The 25036-nt window shown below is 41.7% G+C and overlaps 1 protein-coding gene across 1 annotated transcript in view; it reads right to left on the bottom strand.

Moving 5' to 3' along the window:
• Window positions 1-739: 739 nt before the first annotated feature.
• The window catches only part of LOC132821073 (prostaglandin F2 receptor negative regulator-like), a 67715-nt gene continuing 43418 nt past the window's right edge, over window positions 740-25036 (bottom strand). The window contains exons 5-9 of the mRNA XM_060833591.1: window positions 22160-22582; window positions 21243-21656; window positions 12333-12440; window positions 6931-7227; window positions 740-4156 (exon numbers count right to left, since the gene is read on the bottom strand). Coding sequence (XP_060689574.1) covers window positions 3993-4156; window positions 6931-7227; window positions 12333-12440; window positions 21243-21656; window positions 22160-22582 — 1406 coding nt within the window. The 3' untranslated portion in view covers window positions 740-3992. The remainder of the gene's footprint in view (window positions 4157-6930; window positions 7228-12332; window positions 12441-21242; window positions 21657-22159; window positions 22583-25036) is intronic.

Raw genomic sequence — 25036 nt, 5'->3', positions numbered from 1 at the left:
AGAACCTATCTATCTTTGTCTGAAATACACTCAGTTTATTGGGGAGAAAGGAATGGAAGGAAAGAAAAGAAAAACGAAAAGGAAGGAAGGATTGAATGGTGGAATCGTTTTGATGGGCCAAATGGCATAATTCTGCTCTTATATTTTTAATGATCTTATGGCCTCAAGGCAAAACCCAAACAGCATTCTGCTTTACCATGGACTTCTGTTTTTGTTCCCATGTTTCCCTTTGCACAGAGCTTTCCCCCCTCTGCACCATTTCAATCATGTTACAAACCCAGAGCTCTTCAATTGACAGACCTTCCCTGTCAACAGCAAGATCCAGGAAGCACAGGAGAAGCAGAACGAGAGACAAACAAACATGCAAATTTTCTTAAGAACCAATGAGAACTTTTGGATTCCTCTAGGCTTTAGTTTCTGTATACTGGTCATGACCACTGGCTAAAAAAGGTGCTGTAGGAAGTAAAAGAAAAATTAAGTGGGGCAATTTGATAGGAGGACTAGCCCTGGCAAACAAAATCATTTTGCCCCTTTTTTCTAGAAAAAAAGATATGTTTTGGGGTTTGAAAATTGATCAAATTTGATTTGAGGAAATTTGTTTCCAGGAGATAAGGTCAAACACTTCTACAATTCTCTCTAAGCAATGCCACTGGAGATGAACCATAAGGAATGAAAACTTGCTAGAAACATTTCACCAAGCACATGAATATGAACCATGAGAAAACTTTAATTTGCATGGTTTTATGTACAGTACAGCTGTAAGAGTCAGCTGAAAATTTACAGACATTCAAATAATTAAAAGAAAACTTGAAATGCACCTAAGAATTTTACTTTAACCATTTTGAAGTTACTGGTAATTTTGGTTAACCCATACGTGAATAAAAAAGCAATGACATGTAGGAAATCTTGAAGACTAACATAGTCTTTAAAGGACTTGCCACATCATGGTACTAACCTGTTGAAAACCAAAGAATAGCTCAAGAAATAATACAGGAAAATTAATGTTTTTTTGTAACTGAACACTAGAATGTGATGGTGTACATCCTACCTACTTCCAAGCTGCACAGGAATTGTCGACACGAATTCATGCAGCAAAGTCTAGGCATAGGGGTGGGGGTGGAAAGGAGGTGATTTTAAGATGAAAATTAAGCAGTTTAAATCAGAAACATGTACATGAGTGGGCATAGCACGGATCATTTTTGTTTTGGAAACATAGCCAGATTTATAGTGGCTGTGTACCTCTCTAGTGTACTCAATACTTTGACAACAAAAAAAGTTTCCAAGTAGATTTTTTAAGCACAACTACCTACCACTATTTGGTATGTAACAAATCAAAGATTAAGTGGCATCTGAAGTGCAGAATAAAAATGAAACAGATGGTTCAACTGGATTAACACATTCCCATCCACTCAACATTCACCACCCTGGAAGATGCAATCTCTTTCTGAAGTAAGCTCGATTTTGAAAACAGATCCACTTAAGGAATTAGAATATTGCTCCTCGAAAGAAAGATGGTAGAAATAAAGACATCTTTGCTGCTGACATTGTACAGAATTCAATGTAAAGACCACTTAAAAAATGACTGCAGTTTCAGATTTTATATATAAAAAAAAGTAAAAGGAAATATCACTGTTTCAAACACCTGTCCTGGATCTTGGCTCTAGTGCATTCAGAATTCTTCAGAGGTTCATTTTAAAAGTGGTATGTTTCAAGAAGAGCAGCTGATTTATTCATATTGATAACTGACAAAATACAAAAGTTGCACAATTTGGAAATCTGAAGTAAAAACAAAAAATCTGAATACACAGAACATCAGTAACAGCATTGCTTCCACAAGTATACATACACACTTTCATGAACTTTTAGGAAGGAAGGTACAATTCCCTGGAGTTTAAAAGAACAATTCTAATAAGGGAACAACTAGAGCTGAGGCAGTGGTTATGGATTCAAGTTAAAGTTAAGTTTAAATGCTATATGAAAAACACTAATTATAAATCCTCAGTCACTCAATTAAACAGTTTAAAAGAATCTGTTGTGTTACAGTAGTAATTTCCACCAAATGATATTGGCACTATTTGTTCACTTACTTGTGCAGAACATTGTGCACACTTCAAATAGAAGTTAATGCTCTTCTTAAAGTGTGGAGACATAAGAACCATTTTATACTTGACAGTTGCCTACTTATGACGCCATTAGCAAATATGCTTCTTTTATCTGCAAGAGGGGCCAACAGTGCGTGGCCAGCATACTGCTCCACAAACATGAAAAGGTCAGGTCTGGATTCTCCTTCAGGATAGGTAGGATCATCGCCTGTTAAGGCCAGACTCTTACCTCAGAGGGATTGTTCTGTTTAGTGATGCAGAGCAAAGTTCCTGCCAGACAGGGGGAACCAGCCACTGCTCAGAGGGAACGATGATCCAGTAATACCACAGTCAGCAAGATTATGGACCTAACAGGAAGGAGAGGCTTCTTTTAGTGGGTTTACTCCCTCCTGGAGCAGTTCCAATGGGCCTTGCAATGCTGCCAGTGAATTAACAGTGATCCCTCTTAAAAAGAGTCATTAAAATCAGCATCAATAGTGGCAGAATGCAATAAAATGGAGTACATTTCCTGAACATCATTCACTTCCATCATTAACATGAAGTGAAGAAGGACCAGCTAGACCCCAGGAAAATCCTCAGTGGTGCTAACAGGGACAGATATACAGCAAATCGGCCTCTCCACTCAATTTCAATTTTCCACCACACAGCACCAAATTGAGCTGAGTTATACAGCAGGGAAACACTGTACAGTTTGTGAACTGATTTCCCGCTCAGCACACAAAACAGAAGGAGGAAATCTGGAAGGTTCTGTTGGTAGTAGCACTTAACTAGAGAGAAAATGGTCTTCCACGGCACTAGCTTTACCCAGATAAATACACTACATTCAATGTCTCAGGATCTGATCAGAAACAAGGCTTTTCAGCATCTGAATTCTCTTTGAAAAAAGGCAAAAAAAAGGTACAAAAGTTGTCATATGCAGCAAATATAGAATGTGGTTTATTGAACAATATCATCCCACACTGAACTACTTCCCCAACCTACCTGCATGAGTGTCAAACCAGCAGTCAACAACTTAGACTTTGTTTAAAGCTGCATTAATTGCAATAAGTTTAAACAGAAAACTATACTGATCTCAATGTAGATTTTTCACATCAAGATTAGACGGAAATGCACTCTACTGGAGTTAACCATGGTAAGATCAATATCCACTTGGGTAAATTTCCAACTTGTGCATGTTCAAAAACAGCAATAAACAATTGCACAATTGTTCTCTCTCAATGATGTCTTGAAAATACATTGTATAATAACAGAACTACTGCCTCTCCCTTTAAAACACTCCCAAAGGAAACTTGTGCTGCAGCCCATTTTAGCCCCTGGCACTGGTCTCCGTTTCAAGCCAGTCTTCCATCAGAATGAAAGACTGTTGCAGAATAGCATTGACATTGTTTATTTTATTGGCTTCAGGCATTTAAAAAAAAAACTGGTAAAGCTTGGCTGTCTGCTTGATTCAACATTTCACTGTAATGTGAATGCAGGTTCCAAATTACAAACTCCCATTCAAGACAATAATGTTCAATACCAAATTGATCAATAATCTGAAACCACAGCAATGGTAACTGACCAGCAGAAACCAAGGAAATGCAGCTCGAGTTAGATCTTCTCTATCAATAGAGATGGGCAGATGTTGAGGAACACTGGCAGTATCTCCACAATATCACTCACTCCGCTAACAAATAATTAACAAAATCACACAGTGACATTCCCAAAGAGTGTTTGTACCCCACTTGAATATCTGAAAATGGCTTTTAAAAAGAAATTACAATCATTGCACATGTTAACATTCTTAAAACAAAACACTTCCTTAACATCTGTTTTTCTTCTCCCCAAAATTGCAGAACTTAACTAGTTCATCCAATGGTCACTCCTGCACCCCTGCAAGAGATTGTTGTCTCAGTCGGTGGCCATTGATATCAATCTGTGTTGTTCATATCTTGGTGTTATTCTCTCCCCACAGCAGTATCGAGATGAACAGTAACCAATTGCACAGGCGAGAATTCCAATTAATATGGCAACACCAATTCCATATATCAAAGGCATTTTGAAGGAATCTAGCACTAAGGGAGAACAGGGAGGGAATGAGAGAAAACAAAAGCAGTAATTAGTATGTTATCCTTTGGTTAGAAATCACAACACCAGGTTATAGTCCAACAGGTTTAATTGGAAGCACTAGCTTTTAGAGTAGTGTTCCTTCATCAGGTGGTTGTCAACCACCTGATGAAGGAGCAGCACGCCAAAACCTTGAGCTTCCAATTAAACCTGTTGGACTATAACCTGGTGTTGTGATTTTTAAACTTGGTAAATCCCAGTCCAACACCAGCATCTCCAAATCACGATTCTTTGGTCTTCTCTTACTTGCTGAAATATGCGAATATTGTATTCTAGCACTTTTGTCCAATCTTTGAATATTATTTCGAGTGCTACCTCCATTGTCTGCTTCTGAGATGCCTGATCATTCCCTGGAGCTGTAATACAGGTACTTCTTGTATAACGTGCATTTTGTCAATGCACATTGACTATAACACAATTGACAAGTTGTGGACGCTCTGTTTGGATAATGTAAACTTTCTACTGAATGGGTATAGCGATTTTCTATAGCGCAAGGTTACAGAGGAGTGTAATGGTCACATTATCTCAGAATGCCCTTTACTGTGTTTACATCACATTTCTCATTAAGCATCTGTATTTTAATCATTTCTGGCTTTTGCTTGACATCTTTCCTTTCATTCTTATCCAATTTCTTTGTTCAATTCTATTACTGGAACCTGGCTATAGTGTAATATTAATAAGTGACTTTTAAAAAAAAAAGCATTTTAGCATTAGAAAGATTGTGTGTAATTATGTTGATAACAGAGATCTCAAAATAGTGATGACTAAAAAAGGAGACCAGTTGACTCATCCCTCTGCATTCTGTTAGTATAGGTCTATGGATACATAGTGTCACACAGGCTAGCTCATGGTAAAAGCCCACAGATTTTGTCACCCTTGGGAAAACAGTGCCACAAAGATTGTTCAGAAACATTATCGAGCAAAATCTGTGTGCTTATATGTTGTAATTGTGAATTACGTACTTCACCTTCTGTTTCTAAGGAGAATATCATGGTCACAGCTGCAAGAGAACAAGCCATGCAATCAAACTAGCTTTTATTACATGTTTACTTTCACAAGATGAGATGAGCAATTACTGTGTTGTCATAGAAACCTTCTCCTGAAAACACTTGTGGCCTCCACGATGTCACCATCTCAAAATAAATGGTGATACAGGGGGATAAGAAAAGGGAGATATTTCGATACAAACACGGAGGCATTGGGCTGCCAAGACACAAAACTGTAGGAATTTGTTAATGGCAGGGGGGCAACGGTGGCACAGTGGTTAGCACTGCTGCCTCACAGCGCCTGAAGACCCGGGTTCAATTCCCGACTCAGGCGACTGACTGTGTGGAGTTTGCACGTTCTCCCCGTGTCTGCGTGGGTTTCCTCCGGGTGCTCCGGTTTCCTCCCACAGTCCAAAGATGTGCGGGTCAGGTGAATTGGCCATGCTAAATTGCCCGTAGTGTTAGGTAAGGGGTAATGTAGGGGTATGGGTGGGTTTCGCTTCGGCGGGTCAGTGTGGACTTGTTGGGCCGAAGGGCCTGTTTCCACACTAAGTCTAATCTAAAAAAAAAAGGGGAGTAACAGAACAAGTTTGTGGCAGAGAACCACTCAGCTTTTCAACATCTGCATTAACTGAAGCAAAGTCTGGCAGTCCCTTTACAAGCATGCACTCTAACACGCACAATTTTAAAGAATGGACAATCCACTGTGCATGAAGACCTGATGATCATTTCTCCCCTTAGGTGCCAAATGGTGAATCACAGTTACTACATTCTGGCCAGAGCTAACTTTGCAGCCAGAATAAAACACAGATGATATTCAAAAATACCTGTTGATATTTTGTGCTTTTGCTCATTTCTAAACATCACTTCATGGCTTCAATAGCTATTATTAAAAGCTAAGTGAGAGACCTAGGGCTCAACATCACTGGCACAAGGGCCGATTTGGAGAACACTCTTGGTGCTTGGAAGTGAATCAAGACCTTCCCTAATCATCTAATTTTTAAACAGACTGCCTGGTTTAAAACAACAGGCTCTGCAGGTTTGACTCTTAAACATTGAGGTTGTTATTCTCAGTCTGGTATCACTATGGCTCTTGAACAGTGAAGGAGAGAAATAAAGAGGAAATTTTAAAAATAGGATATTGCTCCTATGTGCCATCCAAAGATTCACCTTGAAAAAGGAGTGAATAATCTGTGAACACTGGGTAAAACCAAATGGATTCTGATGCCAACAGGAATAGCCTGTTAATTCTTTCTCCACATTCAAAGTGAGAGACTATCAGGATTTCAGAAGAGGATCTAATTCACATTCAGAACAATTGTACTCATAATAAAAAGGAAAGAACAGAATAATAGAACAGAAATTTTAGCTTTTAAATTCATCTTCCTTGGCAAACTTTTGACTCTTATATTTTCTTTTCTCCAATTTACAAAAAAAGTAGTTCCCCAGAATGTCTTACAGAATGAATCATCTCAGTTCCAGTAGCCAGTGAAAGCCAGAAGATTGAATTATAATTCAGTTTGCTTCAAAAATATCAAAAATCTTTTGAACAAACCAAACTTAATAAATACTAGTGTTGGAAAAAATAAAATACCTGCTTTCTTCCAGCTTCCCTGAACTTTAAATAAACAATAAAAATCCCTTTGAAAAAAAGGAGAGCATCCCTGACCACATCCAAGAACAATATGCTTAAGTTTTACTCAATGATATCTCATGAAATGAGAAATGAAACTAACCTGAAATATCAATGCGTACAGAAAGAGAATCAGAACGCTGTGGAGGCATTTTCTGCCATGTCCCAGTCTCTGATTTCACCCAAGGTGTGACTTTGCAGAAATAATCCCCAGCAACAGTCTTCTCAGAACAATGAAGTCGTAGACGGAATTCGTGCATGCTGATTCGTTCAACGCTGATATCACTATTGGCTTTCAGATGCGTCACCACTGACCTTTGATCTATCAACAGCAGAGGACGTTCCCTGGTGTCATTGGAGAACTGTTGGGTCACAAGCCATTCCACTTCATACAGGACATCTAGGAGTAATGTCAATTCATCCAAAGATAGTTTAGAATTGCTTCATTATAACATTGAATGAATTTTGAATATATTCAATCTCTCAAGAGACACAGCTCATTCACAACACCCAGAATTTACATCAGGAAGGCGGTTAATAAACAATCCAGAAGAGTAATCAATTGAAGGAAGGCCAAATTTGAAAAAGGAACAAATGGCTCTGGTTTGAATAATTTGGAGGAGTTCAAGCATAGCCAGAAAAACAGTAGCTGATCAATGGGCCACCTTCAAAATAAAAAGACAGATAATATGGACACAGATGGCCAGGCAAATATATCCAAAGGTGCCTGGTTGACAGGGAAATAGAACTGGTGACAAAGTACTAAACGTATGCCTATGCCAATGTCAGGTATAAAATAAAAATTGAGAAGCTACGTGCCGGAGGTGGTGGTGGGGGGGAAGTGGGAGTGGAAAACGGCAGAGAAGAGGGAAGACAAGTGAAGCAAATAGGGTAGATCAAATGAGAGTAGCAGCTAATAAAAAAAAAGGAAATGCAAGTATCTTCTCATCTTCTCTGGGCATATATAGAACAATCTCAGTTACCCAAACATCAATAATCCAAACAAGATCAAGGTCCTGATGCCTGGGTAAACTGTTACCCAAACAGAATACTCCCCAGCTGTATTGTTCAGATAATTGAGGTTGCCCTGTAAATAGTAAAGAGGAGGAGGGGGACCCAATAGTGATCAAAAGGCAGACTTGAATAGGAGGCCAACAGACAGGGAATGCTGGAGAAACTCAGCAGTCTGGCAGCATCTGGAGAGAGAAAAATAAAAGAGTTGGTGTAGAGTCCAGTGACCCCGTCTTTATTGAGAAGGGAGACAGGAGGAGGAAATACATGCTAGAGGGTTTCAAATTGATGAGAACGGCGAATTGCATAGGTCACCTGTACTTAAAAAGGTGACAAATCACAGAGCAAGTGAAATGCATTCAAAAAGGAGCCGAATGAAGTGAGAAAGGAAAAGACTTCGTATAACTTCAATTTCAACATTTGCAGAGTAAAAAAATTTGGAAGCATAATAAACTTCAAGATAGAAGGTGAAAATCTTCACAAAACAGAAGTTGGAAGAGTGGGCAAATGGGTGACAAATGAACTTTGAGGTAAAGGTCAAGTCACCATGGTCCTATAGGATTGCTCTCAGTGATGACTGATGGTAGTTTAACCAGAGGGTTACTACACTTCAAGTGAGGGGGGAGACAGAGAAAGAGTCCTTTGTGATAATCACAATCAGTGGAAACTGAACCCAAACTGTTGGCATCCGTCTGCATCGCAGATGGAGTTTAATCCAGATAAAGGCAAGGTGATGTATTTTGGAAGGTCAAGTACAGGTGGAAAGTATACAGTGAATGGCAGAACCCTAAGGAGTGGGTTCTGCCATTCACTGCAGAGGGATGTGGGTGTGCAGGCCCACAGATCACTGTGGTGGCAGAGCACATAGATAAGGTAGTTAAAAAAAAAAGGCCTATGGCATACCTGCCTTAATTGGAAGGGACAGTATAACTTCTTTATAGAACTTTAGTTAGGCCATACATGGAATATTGCACACAGTTCTGGTCACCACACTACCAGAAGGATGTGGATGCTTTGGAGAGGGTGTAGAAAAGGTTTACCAAGATGTTGCCTGCTATAGGGGATCTTAACTATGAAGAAAACACTGGGTAGAGTGGGTTTGTTTTCAGTGGAAAGTATGAGGGGAGACCTGATAGAAGTTTAAAAAGATAGTGAATGGCACGGAAATGAGGCTTTTCGCCCAGAGTGGATGGGCCAATTACTAGGGGACACAGATTCTAATGTTGTTTGGGAAGGGTGTCCAAGAGCTGGAGAGAGGGATTTTTCTCTCAAAATGTGGAGAGTGCCTGGAACGCATTGCCAGAGGTGGTGGAAGCAGACAATAGCAGCATTTAAGAAACACCTGGACAAATACATGAATAGGAAGGAAATAGAGGGATACAGATTCTGTAAGTGAAGACAATTTTCATGTGGAAGGGCAAAACATGTCAGTGCAGGCTTGGAGGACAGAAGGGCACAGTCTGGTGCTGTGTTGTTCTTTGTTTGTTCCAGTGATGAGCAATTAAATGCTGACCCAGTCAGTCAGTGAGGCTCATGTCAAATTAATTCAAAATGTCAAGCCAGTGACAGTACAAACAAAAAAGGAAATATTGGATTAAAGACAAAGGACAAAATCAGGTTTATTTTAACATATGAGGTTTTAATAGCTCATAAGAGTAACTACAGATTGCTAACTTTTTTTGGCATTAGTGTTTCATTGGCAAGTACCAAGTGTCGAGGAGAAAGTACTCCGAAAGGGTCGAGAATCTGAACAATTTGCTACTCCAAAGTGCAGTGGATGCTGGGACAGTGAGTAAATTTAAGGAGGAGTTAGACAATTAGAGTTTTAATTGGTAATGGGTTGAAGGGTTATGGGGAGAAGGCAGGAAAATGAGGGCAAGGAACATATCAACCATGATTGAATGGCAGAGCAGACTCAAATGGGTCAGATGGTCTAATTCTGTTCAATATCTTATGAAGTACGTACTTAATATTTCACATGATGTATTTAAAAATGGATAACAAATTTGGTATGTCTAAGTAGGTGTGAAATTTAAAATGCTCAAAAATAGACTCCTGTTTCACTTCAGACCAAATCTAACTTTGAGGAGCCGTCATTACTTTTGAGCTGCTCACTGCATTTCAGTGGGGAGCTAAGTAAAATGATGTTATCTTCATGACAAATAGATGATCAGCCCGTCTCAGACAGCTACTTTGGGATTTCAGTGTTCAACTCTGTAACAGCTTTTGTCTCAAATTATTGTAGCATTTGTACATCAAGGGAGGGTGGGTTCTAGGCCATGTCATGTTATGTTAATGCTGCAATGAAGCCAACTCACTTCATTGTTGTTCTTAACTAAAGGAGTTGCTAAACATGAAGCACAAATATGGTTTGAGACATTTTGCATTAGTAGAAAGTTTATTTTGAAGGGGTTATTAAAATGTGTGTATTCTGAAAGCTACAAAAAGAAAATCAATGAACTTTACCAACTATAGTAATTAACAGGGCTCAAATAGATTACATAGGGATTTTAATTGCTCCTATGCAAGATGGGATATGGGCCGGGTGCTGGCAGGTGGGACTAGATTGGGTTGGGATATCTGGTCAGCATGGACGGGTTGGACCGAAGGGTCTGTTTCCGTGCTGTACATCTCTATGACTATCAAATAAAAGCCAAAATGCTTTCTGTAAAAATTCCAAATGTCATTGCAGCACCCTATCGATTCCAAAGTGAAAAAGTAGAAGATGATTTGAACACAAGATCTTTAAATGTGGTTTCATTCTAGAAAATGAGAGGAAAGCTGCTTTAGAAGTACAAAAGGTGCAACTGCATGCAGCTCACTCTAAATCACCTTTGTTTCAAAGTTTTACTAGGCGGGGATGGGGTGAATTGTACATGGAAAAGACTTAATGCGAATCAATATTTCCATACTCTACTGCACTGGAGTAGGATGCATTAAAACTAGCACAGTCAAGAAAAATTCTTGTTTAATGTAATAAAAATCCCAAAGCATTTCACAAGCGTATTATGAAACAAAATGACTCAGACATGTCAGCAAATTAAGTCAGATAAATCAAAAACCTGCCTCCATTACTCAGCTTAAGGAGGGTCATGAAGGGGGGAAAAGCAAGGTAGAGACACAGAGCGATGAGAAAGACTTTAGAACTTGGAGCTTACATTCAACTGAAGGCATGGCCATGAATCATAGACCAATTAAAATCAGTAATGTTCAAACAGCCAGAGTTTAGGAGCACAAATACCTTAGAGGATTGTGCAGATTATAGAAAAAAAAAGGGCCAAGCCTGGTTTTCAATGTTCATTCCTTTAAAATGAAAGGATCTATTAGATTACTTAGCAACAACATAACATTTTCCCTGCATCACAGATATTAATCTAAACATAAAATTTAACCAGGCTGGTAGGGGAGTTTTCTTTGGGAGATTCCCAAGAATAAACAAGTTTGACCTGCATCCTCCACTATTAAAATCATCCATGTCATATTGGTCGATAACCTTCCAATTATTTGCCAACGAGATCAAATTGCAAAGCAAACTTTAAGCAAGCTACATTTTTAATAAACAGATTCCCATTGTTCCCTCCTTTGGAGTTGCAATTCTCTCCAATCACCTCTGTTACACCAGAATAAACAACATTTTGAACTGCCCACTGTGCCATACATTGCCTAGTCAACTTTTTATGAAATCTCAACTATATAGTATCCTTCCTATCAGAAGGATGTTGTAAAACTTGAAACGATTCAGAAAAGATTTAAGGACATTGCCAGGGTTGGAGGATTTGAGCTATAGGGAGAGGTTGAATAGGCTGGGGCTGTTTTCCCTAGAGCACAGCGGCTGAGGGGTGATCTTATAGAGATTTATAAAATCATGAGGGACATGGATAGAGTAAATACACAAGGTCTTTTCCCCAGTGTGGGGGAGTCCAGAACTAGAGGGCATAGGTTTAGGGTGAGGGGACCTAAGGGGCAACTTTTTCCATGCAGAGGGTGGTGCACGCATGAAATGCACTGGTAGAGACTAGTACAATTACAACATTTAAAAGGCATCTGGATGGGTCTATGAATAGGAAGGGTTGAGGGGGACATGGGCCAAGTGCTGGCAAATGGGACTAGATTAGGTTAGGATATCTGGTCGGCATGGATGAGTTGGACCAAAAAGGTCTGTTTCTGTGCTTTACATCTCTAATGACTAATAGAGGAACTAAAAAGAGTCTTGGCTGCTTGGGCCCTGGTTATAGATACGATGGGTCACTTTGTCTGAACAGGGACTCTTTTTCCTTCAATATTCATTGCATCATAGACATACATAGAGAACAAGAGGAGAGGAGTGAGGCGGCACAAGTGGTAAACTGCAGATTCCAGAGAGACACAGCAGCTGAAATGGAAGCATGCTTGTCTGAAGATTTCAAACATCATCTGCTTGAAACCATGAACCTTCAAGGTACATTCTTAGAAAGTTAGTACAGACCTCCGTGATGGGCCTGCTGCCAAGGTTACCTGAGTTGTTAGGTATGTCCGATAGATCAACAGCGCAAGTCATTTCCATAGTCTCGCCTTGGATTACATGAGGCTTCTCAGATTGTAAAGTCACATTAAATTGAGGGGCTGCAAAGCAAGATAAGAGACAAGCAATGGTTTATTTTATTATCCTCAAATTATTTATTGAGTGCAGCTTTAAACTTTGAAATTCCATTCAAAGTACTTGTCATCTTCCTTCTATCATATAGGTCGGGACAATGGATTGTCAACATTCAACATGATTTTTAACAGAGACTTTCGTGAACTAAAATGTGACTTTTGTTTAAAAAAAAAAGATAATTACCTAAAGTAACCATGATCCCCTGGCCTGAGATTAGGACAAGTTTTAATAACAAGTTTTAATAAACCAATGCGATGCACAAAACCCGTCTACACTGAAATTACAAAATGTCATCCAAAGACAGTGGAATTTGACTGGGCTAACAAAAAAAAACTCAGGAAGCTTGACACCATCCGGGACAACACAGCCTGCTTAACTAACACCTCCACAAGCATCACTTCCTCCGCTATCAATACTCCGTGCACACGCTCTTACTATCTACAGGATGCACCGTAGAAATTCAGCAAAGAGCCTTAGACAGCATTTTCCAAACCCACACTCACTTCCGTCTAGAAGGACAAGAGCATAGATACATGGGAGCACCACTTCCCACAAGTTCCCCTCCAAGCCACTCAACATCCCGAATTGGGAATATATTTCCATTCCTTCACAGTCTCTGGTTTAGATTAGATTACTTACAATGTGGAAGTAGGCCCTTCGGCCTAACAAGTCCACACCGACCACCGAAGCGTATACCACCCAGACTCGTACTCCTACATTTACCCCTTCACCTAACACTACGGGCAATTTAGCATGGCCAATTCACCTAATCTGCACATTTTTGGATTGTGGGAGGAAACCAGAGCACCCGGAGGAAACCCATGCAGACACGGGGAGAATGTGCAAACTCCACACAGTCACAGTCAGTCACCTGAGGCAGGAATTGAACCCCGGTCTCTGGTGCTGTGAGGCAGCAGTGTTAACCACTGTGCCGCCCATGGTTTAAAATCCTGAAATTCCCTCAAGGACACTGGGGTCAACTTATGGCACATGGATTGCCATGGTTCAAAGCAGCAGCTCACCATCACCATCTCTAGGGCTTGAGACCCAATTTGAACAGAAGATGAACTCCATTTAAGTAATTTTTTTTGTTATTCAAAATGGTACACTGATTGTGACGTAACACCTCTTAATGCCACATACCTAGGAATGATTTGGAGATGCCGGTGTTTGACTGGGGTGTACAAAAGTTAAAACTCTCTCAATACCAGGTTATAGACCAATGGGTTTAATTGGAAGTACTAGCTTTCGGAGCGCTGCTCCTTCATCAGGTGGTTGTGGAGTACACAGTTGTAAGGCACAGAATTTATAGCAAAAGTTTAGTGTGATGTAACTGAAATTAAACATTGAAAAATACCCTGATTGTTTGTTGAGTCTCTCATCTGTTAGAATGACCTTGTTAGTTAACCTGAGAATGTAACGTTTTTTAAAAAAATTGTGATTTACAAAGTTACATTCTCAGGTTAACTAACAAGGTCATTCTAACAGATGAGAGACTCAACAAACAATCAAGGTATTTTTCAATGTTTAATTTCAGTTACATCACACTAAACTTTTGCTATAAATTCTGTGCCTTACAACTGTGTACTCCACAACCACCTGATGAAGGAGCAGCGCTCCGAAAGCTAGTACTTCCAATTAAACCCATTGGTCTATAACCTGGTATTGAGAGATTTTTTAAACTTTGTACATACCTGGGAAGATAGTGAAATCATTTATAACTAGAGACAAAATAAATGCTGGCTTGGCTAGTGATAACCATATACCATAAATGAACAAATACAAAACAATGACTAAGCTAGCATCAAGAAAATTTTGTTTCAATTTGATGTATTGTAGACACATGTGCCATATATACTCCAGTAATAGTTGATCTAATGTAAATGTAGACTCCTCCACCATTTTTAGCCAAATAACTTGGAATTTTCCATATAGTGTAAAAGTTGACCCAAGTTCTTCACAGTTCTTCGGTGGGCGGCATGGTGGTTAGCACTGCTGCCTCACAGCGCCCGAGACCCGGCTTCAATTCCCGCCTCAGGCGACTGACTGTGTGGAGTTTGCACGTTCTCCCCGTGTCTGCGTGGGTTTCCTCTGGGTGCTCCGGTTTCCTCCCACAGTCCAAAGATGTGCGGGTCAGGTGAATTGGCCATGCTAAATTGCCCGTAGTGTTAGGTAAGGGGTAAATGTAAGGGTAGGGGTGGGTTGCGCTTCGGCAGGTCGGTGTGGACTTGTTGGGCCGAAGGGCCTGTTTCCACACTAAGTAATCTAAGTAATCTAAATCTAAGTAATCTATGCTGACTCATCGTTGTTTGATATCCATTTACCACGGTGGTACTCAGATTATTCAACTACTTCGTATGGAATTGGACAACAGTGTCATGGATATACAGGAGTAAGGTAGGGGGCTGAGCTCGCATGTTTGTGGGGGGGGGGGGGCACCAGTTTTGAGGATTATCGTGAAGGAGGGTGCTATTGTCTGTGGGTCAGGAAGCTGAGGATCCAGTTGCAGAGCTGAGACCCAGGTTTTTGAGATCAGTCTGAGAGGGATAATGATGCTGCAAATGTGTTGCTGGTCAAAGCACAGCAGGTTAGGCAGCATCTCAGGAATAGAGAATTCGACGTTTCGAGCATAAGCCCTTCATCAGGAATAAGAGAGAGAGAGCCAAGCAGGCTGAGATAAAAGGTAGGGAGGAGGGACTAGGGGGAGGGGCGATGGAGGTGGGATAGGTGGAAGGAGGTCAAGGTGAGGGTGATAGGCCGGAGTGGGGTGGGGGCGGAGAGGTCAGGAAGAGGATTGCAGGTTAGGAGGGCGGTGCTGAGTTGAGGGAACCGACTGAGACAAGGTGGGGGGAGGGGAAATGAGGAAGCTGGAGAAATCTGAATTCATACCTTGTGGTTGGAGGGTTCCCAGGCGGAAGATGAGGCGCTCCTCCTCCAGCCGTCGTGTAGTTGTGTTCTGCCGGTGGAGGAGTCCAAGGACCTGCATGTCCTCGGTGGAGTGGGAGGGAGAGTTAAAGTGTTGAGCCACGGGGTGATTGGGTTGGTTGGTTCGGGCGGCCCAGAGGTGTTCTCTGAAGCGTTCCGCAAGTAAGCGGCCTGTCTCGCCAATATAGAGGAGGCCACATCGGGTGCAGCGGATGCAATAGATGATGTGTGTGGAGGTACAGGTGAACTTGTGGCGGATATGGAAGGATCCCTTGGGGCCTTGGAGGGAAGTGAGTGTGGAGGTGTGGGCGCAAGTTTTACATTTCCTGCGGTTGCAGGGGAAGGTGCCGGGGGTGGAGGTTGGGTTGGTGGGGGGTGTGGATCTGACAAGGGAGTCACGAAGGGAGTGGTCCTTGCGGAACGCTGATAGGGGAGGGGAGGGAAATATATCCTTGGTGGTGGGGTCCGTTTGGAGGTGGCGGAAATGGCGGCGGATAATACGTTGTATGCGCAGGTTGGTGGGGTGGTAGGTGAGAACCAGTGGGGTTCTGTCTTGGTGGCGGTTGGAGGAGCGGGGCTCAAGGGCGGAGGAGCGGGAAGTGGAGGAGATGCGGTGGAGGGCATCGTCGATCACGTCTGGGGGGAATCTGCGGTCCTTGAAGAAGGAGGCCATCTGGGTTGTGCGGTGTTGGAGGACTCAAAGCCCTCCGCTTCTTCCTTTCCCGCCGCACTAACCAGTACCCTTCCACTGACACCCTCCTTCGACTGACTGAACTGGTCCTCACCCTGAATAACTTCTCTTTTCAATCCTCCCACTTCCTCCAAACTAAAGGAGTTGCCATGGGCACCCGCATGGGCCCCAGCTATGCCTGCCTCTTCGTAGGATATGTGGAACAGTCCATCTTCCGCAACTACACTGGCACCACCCCCCACCTTTTCCTCCGCTACATCGATGACTGTATCGGCGCTGCCTCGTGCTCCCACGAGGAGGTTGAACAGTTCATCAACTTTACTAACACCTTCCATCCCGACCTGAAATTCACCTGGACTGTCTCAGACTCCTCCCTCCCCTTCCTAGACCTTTCCATTTCTATCTCGGGCGACCGACTCCCACAGCTACCTGGACTACACCTCCTCCCACCCTGCCCCCTGTAAAAACGCCATCCCATATTCCCAATTCCTTCGTCTCCGCCGCATCTGCTCCCAGGAGGACCAATTCCAACACCGCACAACCCAGATGGCCTCCTTCTTCAAGGACCGCAGATTCCCCCCAGACGTGATCGACGATGCCCTCCACTGCATCTCCTCCACTTCCCGCTCCTCCGCCCTTGAGCCCCGCTCCTCCAACCGCCACCAAGACAGAACCCCACTGGTTCTCACCTACCACCCCACCAACCTGCGCATACAACGTATTATCCGCCGCCATTTCCGCCACCTCCAAACGGACCCCACCACCAAGGATATATTTCCCTCCCCTCCCCTATCAGCGTTCCGCAAGGACCACTCCCTTCGTGACTCCCTTGTCAGATCCACACCCCCCACCAACCCAACCTCCACCCCCGGCACCTTCCCCTGCAACCGCAGGAAAAGTAAAACTTGCGCCCACACCTCCACACTCACTTCCCTCCAAGGCCCCAAGGGATCCTTCCATATCCGCCACAAGTTCACCTGTACCTCCACACACATCATCTATTGCATCCGCTGCACCCGATGTGGCCTCCTCTATATTGGCGAGACAGGCCGCTTACTTGCGGAACGCTTCAGAGAACACCTCTGGGCCGCCCGAACCAACCAACCCAATCACCCCGTGGCTCAACACTAACTCCCCCTCCCACTCCACCGAGGACATGCAGGTCCTTGGACTCCTCCACCGGCAGAACACAACTACACGACGGCTGGAGGAGGAGCGCCTCATCTTCCGCCTGGGAACCCTCCAACCACAAGGTATGAATTCAGATTTCTCCAGCTTCCTCATTTCCCCTCCCCCCACCTTGTCTCAGTCGGTTCCCTCAACTCAGCACCGCCCTCCTAACCTGCAATCCTCTTCCTGACCTCTCCGCCCCCACCCCACTCCGGCCTATCACCCTCACCTTGACCTCCTTCCACCTATCCCACCTCCATCGCCCCTCCCCCTAGTCCCTCCTCCCTACCTTTTATCTCAGCCTGCTTGGCTCTCTCTCTCTTATTCCTGATGAAGGGCTTATGCTCGAAACGTCGAATTCTCTATTCCTGAGATGCTGCCTAACCTGCTGTGCTTTGACCAGTAACACATTTGCAGCTGTGATCTCCAGCATCTGCAGACCTCATTTTTTACTCAGGGATAATGATGTTGAAGGCAGAACTGTAATCCACGAGTAGGAGTCTGACATAGGTATTCCTGTTGTCCAGATGTTCCAGGGATGAGCACAGGGCGACAAAACTGCACCCACTGTGGACCAGTTATGTCAGTAGGCAAATTGCAGGGGATCAAACCAGTCTGGGAGGCTAGGAGTTGATGGGGGCTATAACCAGCCTCGCTAAGCAGCGGACAGTAATCATTAAGGCACTTTAAACATGTTTTCTTTGGTACTGGGATGGTGGTCTTCAGTTTGTAACAAGGAGAGGTTGAAGAGGTTAGTAAGTACCACCGCCACAAGTTCTAAGTGCATGGCTGGGGACTCCGTCTGAGTCAGTAGCTTTTCTCAGGTTTACTCAGAGACCAAATCGGATGTCTGCAGCGGGGAGAGGGGGAACGTGGGCACCTAGGGCTGTCTGGGCAGGTGACACCATGCCGCTGACGTTCTGTTCAAACTGAAAGCTTTTTCAGCACATCAGGGAGGGATCGTCTCTACTGTGCTCTGCTCCATTTTGTATCCAGTTATGTTGTGTAGGCCTTACAACAGGCCAGTGTACATATGGTTGGTTTAGGTGTCTAACTAGGTCTAGTACTACCTCTTGGCATCTCTGATGTCTTTGCAGAGGTCATATCTGGGTTTTCTGTAAAAGTCTGGGTCATGTAATTTGAATGCCATATGCCTGGTCTTAGTCAGCAATGGATTTCCCAGTTCAACCAATGTTTCCAATTGGAGAACACGGAATGATTTCTTTGGCACTCAGGTTTTCTGCAGTTGCTAATGAAGTCCGTGACAATGGTGGAATAATCGTCTAGGTTATCCACTAGGTTTTGAATATGGTCCAGTCCATTGATTCTAAGCAGTCCCATAGAAGCTCTCCCATGTCTCAGACCAGCACTGTGATACTTTGTGTAGGATCCCCCTGTTTAAGCTTCTGCTTATAAGCTCATGACAAATTCAGAGATGAAAAGGTTGTCTGGAGAGTAATCAGCCTGAAAAGATGATGTATCTGACACAAATATACAAACTGACTTACATTAATAGACACTTGAGCATAAAAGCAGAGGAAGAGGAAAAGGAAAGGAAAATAAACCAACAAAAGTCTGTCACAATCTCAAAGGAGCATCCGATAAGTACTTAAAAGGAACTTAGGATAACAATTATTTGCTGAGAATGCAGAATCCATAAAAATGTCACCACTGTTGAGGGTGCAAAGTCAACCATTAAATAAATGGCCTCAGGTTGAAAAATCTAACTTCTCAAACAAACAAAAACAAAACAACATTAGTCATTATCTAAGTTTGAGCATTAGAAGGCAATAAAATCACTCTTTCAAGAAAGGCTTGTAATTTGGCCCCTTCATTTTAACCTAATTAAAAATTAAAACGTAAGCAGGACCACCACATTCTAAAAAAAAAGCATCTGTTGCAGCCAAGGGGTTATTAAATAGGAAAGCAACTCTACCTTTGACTTATGACCCATGAACCAAATTAAGAGGGTGCATTTACTCCCAGTGACCAATGCTGCTGACCAAAGAGTGAAACACATTTTAAAAGACATTTTCTCCCAACCTGTCCTCCACTGAAGGCATTGAACTCTTGCTGACATGCAGTTCTGTTGCCACAGGCTAACCTCCAACTTCATCCTTCGAAATGTCTTTTCTTCATTGACCAAAAATTTCCAACCAAATTTATGAAGGACACTTTCTGATGCAGTGTTTTTTTTTGAATGGGAATGGACAGCCAGGGGAATTGTGTAAACCTTTACGGCCAAGCCCAAGCACATAGCTAATTCAATCTGAAAACTTCCAGTCCGTACAGCTTGATGTTACAAATGGTTAGTTACGGTATGCCAAGTCAAATGTTCTAACACATTCTGTACTATTTAGTCCTGTTTCAGAATACTTCTATTTCCTCAACTGGGCTGAATTAGATACTACACATGGTGAAGAATTAACAATTACATTTGAAATCAGTAACAAATTAATTTGAACTCTGTGGTAACCACACATATTGCAGCTCTAGAATAAAAAGGAAAACCTGCATCTTTTTAGTGGTGGGAGTTGCAACTTGATTAAAAACAGCATTTCCCTTATTCTGTACTAAATAATATGTCACCAACAATTTCACTGGCAGAACATTCACCTATAAGAGCTAAAAACTGGGCAGCCACAACAAACTAATGTCCACTAATGCAGAGATTCTGGAAATAACAGAGGGTCTAAAAAACCAGTGTAGGGTAAAATTACATTGCCACCTCATGAAAACCCAGAAACCTCAAATCACATGCAGTAATAATTATAGTTTTGTGTTAATTATTTCAGGAATGTAGAGTGTTTCAAAAACACATCCAGGTTAAAAATTCAAACATAGCAACTGAAGACACTGATAATACAGGAACTAGATTAGTCATTTACAGATTAAATATTGAGTGCTCAAAAATAAAACTGATGCATGGTCAACAGTTTAAAGACAAATTGCACTGTACTTTTAGCAAGTTCACACATTTGCAAAATCAACCATTCCAATCCAATCTCCATCCCCTCCACTGCCTTTTTATTAAAGTGCTAAAGGTTCGTTTAACGAGTTTTGGTCACATTTAACCCTGAAGTCCTAATGAAGCTTCATTTATAATACTTAACAAAACGTTTTCAAAGTTTCAATGCTGTTAAAATTTTTAACTTGGAAACAAAATTCAAATCTGATGGAACTTGAATTCCCACAATTTGATTTGATTAGATTAGATTAGATTAGACTAGACTTACAGTGTGGAAACAGCCCAACAAGTCCACACCGACCCGCCAAAGCGCAACCCACCCATACCCCTACATTTACCCCTTACCTAACACTACAGGCAATTTAGCATGGCCAATTCACCTGACCCGCACATCTTTGGACTGTGGGAGGAAACCGGAGCACCCGGAGGAAACCCACGCAGACACGGGGAGAACGTGCAAACTCCACACAGTCAGTCAGTCAGTCACCTGAGTCGGGAATTGAACCCGGGTCTCAGGCGCTGTGATGGCAGCAGTACTAACCACTGTGCCACCGTGCCGCCCGAAAATTGAATGCAGGCAAAACAAAAAGATAGCATCAGCTTCCGAAAACTGATGTAACATTTGGACTGCAAAAGAGATTACAGACAGACAGTTTCTGGGGTGTGAACGGGTTCCATTCTTGGGTCTGTTTGCATTTCAATTTGAAGGCAAAATCAGAACACAATGCAGGATAACTTGAAAGAAATCGTTCACAAGGACAGGAAATGTTCATATGTTGGATCTTTTATGAATACTTTTAAATACAGGGGTGTAATTTTAAATGCGGACATTCACAAATCAGGGACTCCCTGTGTACGTTTTCTAGGTTGCAAAACATTCAAATCATCCATGCGTTAGAAAGACTGTTACTTTTTGTTTTATACTCAGCAGTCTTCTAGTAAACCACATCTGAAAGACACAGCAACTTATCTGAGGATTGTCAATAATTTGATTAAACTAAATTCAGAACTTACCCGCTGTTTTAAAGGTGACAACAACAGTGTTGGATGAATTTGTAACTATTTCAGACCACTGTCCATTTGTATCTGGAGCCCAAGCTTGGACAATACAATAATACGATCCCTCATCGGAAAACTGAGTCCTATACAGACGGAAACGGAACTCATCATCGCCAACTTTTTCCAAAACAACATCTTCTGATCGGTCCTTGTCATCCCATCTCTCCAATTTGACCACCGAGTCCCGAGTCAATGAAATAAGTTTTTTACTGTGTTGTGTCCCCATAAAGGTTGGATCATTCATTGCTATAGCCACAGAGTAATGAGGAACTTCAACATGCTCTGCAGAAACTCTACAGATCATCTCAAAAGTGTTGCCTCGTGTGGATACTGGTTTCTCCTCTATTGCTGTAATACTTAGGCTTGGATCTATGAAAGAAAGGAAATGCTATTAAGTGCAATTTAAAAGATAAAGGTCTTCATAATTCTAAACCAGTTGTTACAATCTAAAAGAATTTATCAGATGTCTAATACACACCAACTTTGGTCACAAGTTGTTCTAGAGTGTGCAGAACATTCTGCTTAGTGGAAAAAGATTTTTGACAATTACCACCCATAGTAACCCACACTGTACTCTCCCAATGTCCCACATAATTATGGAAAATAAATAAAGGCCAAGAAATTCTGGAGGTGGTGGTAGCATGGAAAAAGAATAAATTCACTAGACCCAGCCAATATTAGCCTGGTTAGACAACCGAAAGCAACATCTAACAGTCTTATCTTGTCTACATTAACACTTACAAGTGTTGATCAATTTTAATTTTCTTTCTCTACTTTCAGAGAAAAGCATTTTTATAAACACAGCCAAACATCAGACTTCCTAAAAAAAAAGAGCAGAGGAGACCTACATAAGAACTGTTGAAATATTTTACCTTCGGTTTTCCAGTCAATATCAATGGCAAGTGAAGAGACTTCTTGTTTTTTTAACCATGTGTTACCTCGTTGTTTAATCTGGGCAGTAACATTGCAAAAATACTTTCCTCTATCAGAGGGTAAAGCCTGCTGCACCTGAAACTTGAAAGTATGTAGTTCAGACTTCATAAAAATGATCTCTCCCTTTCCTGCACGCTCAACATATTCATCAAACAACTGTAGTGTCCAATCTGGATCCATTGTTGCTATAGGCACTGTCACTTCAGAAGTTCCAATCAGCTGTTTTGGGCTGACATACCAGGCTACAGTCAGTTTTGTGTCATCTGCATTTTGCAAGTCCAACACCCGGCACTCAAGCTCAGCTGACTCTCCCGTGGAGCTAGGTACCTTGATGGATTTTAACTGAACAGTGTATGTAGGATCTGCAGATACAATTAAAATGTAGATTAAGAGTTATACACTTCAAATAAGTTCAAATGATACAGTTCATTCCACTAATAAAAGTGATTGTATAGGTAACTATTTGAAAATGTTGACAAATTGCAGTCATATTTTTAAAAATATATTCATGGGATGTGGGCATCACTGGCTAAGCCAGCATTTATTGCTGATCCTTAATTTTCCAGAAGACGATTAAAAGTCAACCACATTACGGTGGGTCCGGAGTCACATGTAGGCTAGACCTACAGTAAGGATGGTGGTTTCCTTCCCTAAATAAAAAGGACACTGGTTCACCAAACTGGTTTTTCCAACAATGGATTCGTGGCCATCATTGGACTCTTAATTACAGTACTTTTTCAACTAAACTCAATTTCCACCATTTGCTGTGGTGGGATTCCAATCTGGGTCCCCCAGAACATTATCTGGATCATTGGATTAATTTTCAACAGTAAACAGGTTGTATGAAAACTGTGTTAGAAGCACATTCCATTTAGAACAGCATTTTTATATCCAGCTCTGAATCTCCAGACTTGTTTGCAGATTGTTAAAGGGAGCTCTTTGCATGCCAGAGTTTCAAAACGTTCCATCAAGATGCAAAAGAACTGTGGGAAAAATTTCAGTTATTTCAAAAGTAACGGAGGGAAAAAAAAACGTGCAACATGGGCCACACTAACCCAAGAGCAAACAACTCTGCCACAAGAAAACAATTGTAACACATTCACACTGAAACTGCAGTTTCAAGATGTAAATGTTGCCTGAACCTGGAGATCCAATGCATGGTCAGACACTGGCAGTGATCAGGCAAAAGTGTGGTACAAGTGCAACTGTCCTCAAAGTAGAGAAAGAGCAAAAAAAAAACCAGAACCAAAGATCACTTAGACTCTCAAACTGTAGGGAACCTACTGGAATCCAAGGTGATTTTTAAGTGCATTGTTAAAACAGAGAAATCATGTTTCACAATTTATTAGAACATTTATCAGGATGCAACTAGCAAGGTTGCTAATAGGAGGACCAGTATATGTAGTAAAATCAGGGCTTCCAAAAGGCATTCAATACAACGCCAGGAAGAGTTAAGGTAATGCATTGGTTAAATGGGCAATGATTAGGAATAAAATGGAGTGTTTTCCAGTCAGCAGACTGTGACTAGTATAAGGCCACAAGGATCAGTGCCAGGGCCTCAAATATTTCCACTCTATATTGATGATTTAGCAGAACAGACAGCAAAAAAAATCTAAGTTTGCTGACAATACAAAGCTAGACTGCAAGGTAGAAACAAAGAGGAAGAGGAGATAATAATTAGATTCAAAATGAGTGAGCAACAAGTGCTCCCTTTGATGGGGATGGAATAGAAAATAAGATCTTGTTAAAAGAGCAGAACTTGCAAATAATATTCACAGGGACTCTGGTGTATTTATGCAAAGATTACAAAGTTGGCACTCAGATACGGCAAGTAATTAGATAAGCAAATAACTTGCTGGCTTCTGTTTTATTACAATAGTTGCCTTGTAACAAGAAAGCCTTGCTTGTAAAGTTTTATAATTGTATAAGCCTTTGGAGACTTCTGCATGCAGTTTTGGTCTCCACATCCACAACAGGACTACACTGGAGGTAGCCCAGCACGTATTCACTGTTGGTTCCTGGGATAACAGGAATGTCCTATGACTAGGTTAAATTGGTCCTACATTTGAGAATTTTGAAGAATGATGGTGATCTCTTTGAAACAGTCAAGCTGCTGAAGGGGATGGATACAAAAAGGTCATTTCCTAGTTGGTAGTTGGGGAATCTATAGAGGAAGAGTACTGTCTCAAGATGGAAGTGAACATCTGGGTTGGAGATGCGAATAAATTTCTTAACTCAAAAGGATTGCAAATCTATGGAATTTCGTGCCTTAAAGAATGTATATGTTCCATCTTTGAATACATTTCAGATGAGGATGGACAGATGTTTGGACTCTCCGGGAACCTAGGAATGAGTAGAAATTAAAGTTGGGGCCAAAAGTCAGCCTCAAATCATATTAAACATGAAGCAAATTTGAGAATGCAAAATGTACTTCTATTTACAGATTTTATGAGCGAGCCTGGAAGGGAAATTTTTATCTTGAAGCCAGCTTAGGTCTCAAAAGCCTCAACCTGGAAATGGATTGCAAGGGTTTATTTAAATAAATGGAGGATAAAAATGCTTTACTTAAACACAGCAACACTACCAGGTAGAAGCTGGACAAGTGCAGAAGTGGGCTTTTACTGGGATCTTCAATCTCTCCCAGCAAATAGCCAAAGGTGTTTATGAATGGTTGAAGGTGGAGACGACAGAAGAAAACATTTAATCCACCATCTCAAACAGGAGCACAGGGCTACTGGCTTTCTTCTAAGGCCCGGGAATATTATTCACATTCTTTGTGGCCCACAATTAAAACAGGGATTTTAAAAACAAGAATC

The sequence above is a fragment of the Hemiscyllium ocellatum genome, chromosome 12 (genome assembly GCF_020745735.1).
Source record: "Hemiscyllium ocellatum isolate sHemOce1 chromosome 12, sHemOce1.pat.X.cur, whole genome shotgun sequence".
NCBI classification, from domain to species: Eukaryota; Metazoa; Chordata; class Chondrichthyes; order Orectolobiformes; family Hemiscylliidae; genus Hemiscyllium; species Hemiscyllium ocellatum.
The sequence above is the reverse complement of the archived record's forward strand: the minus strand, read 5'-3'. Positions and strand labels throughout refer to the sequence as shown.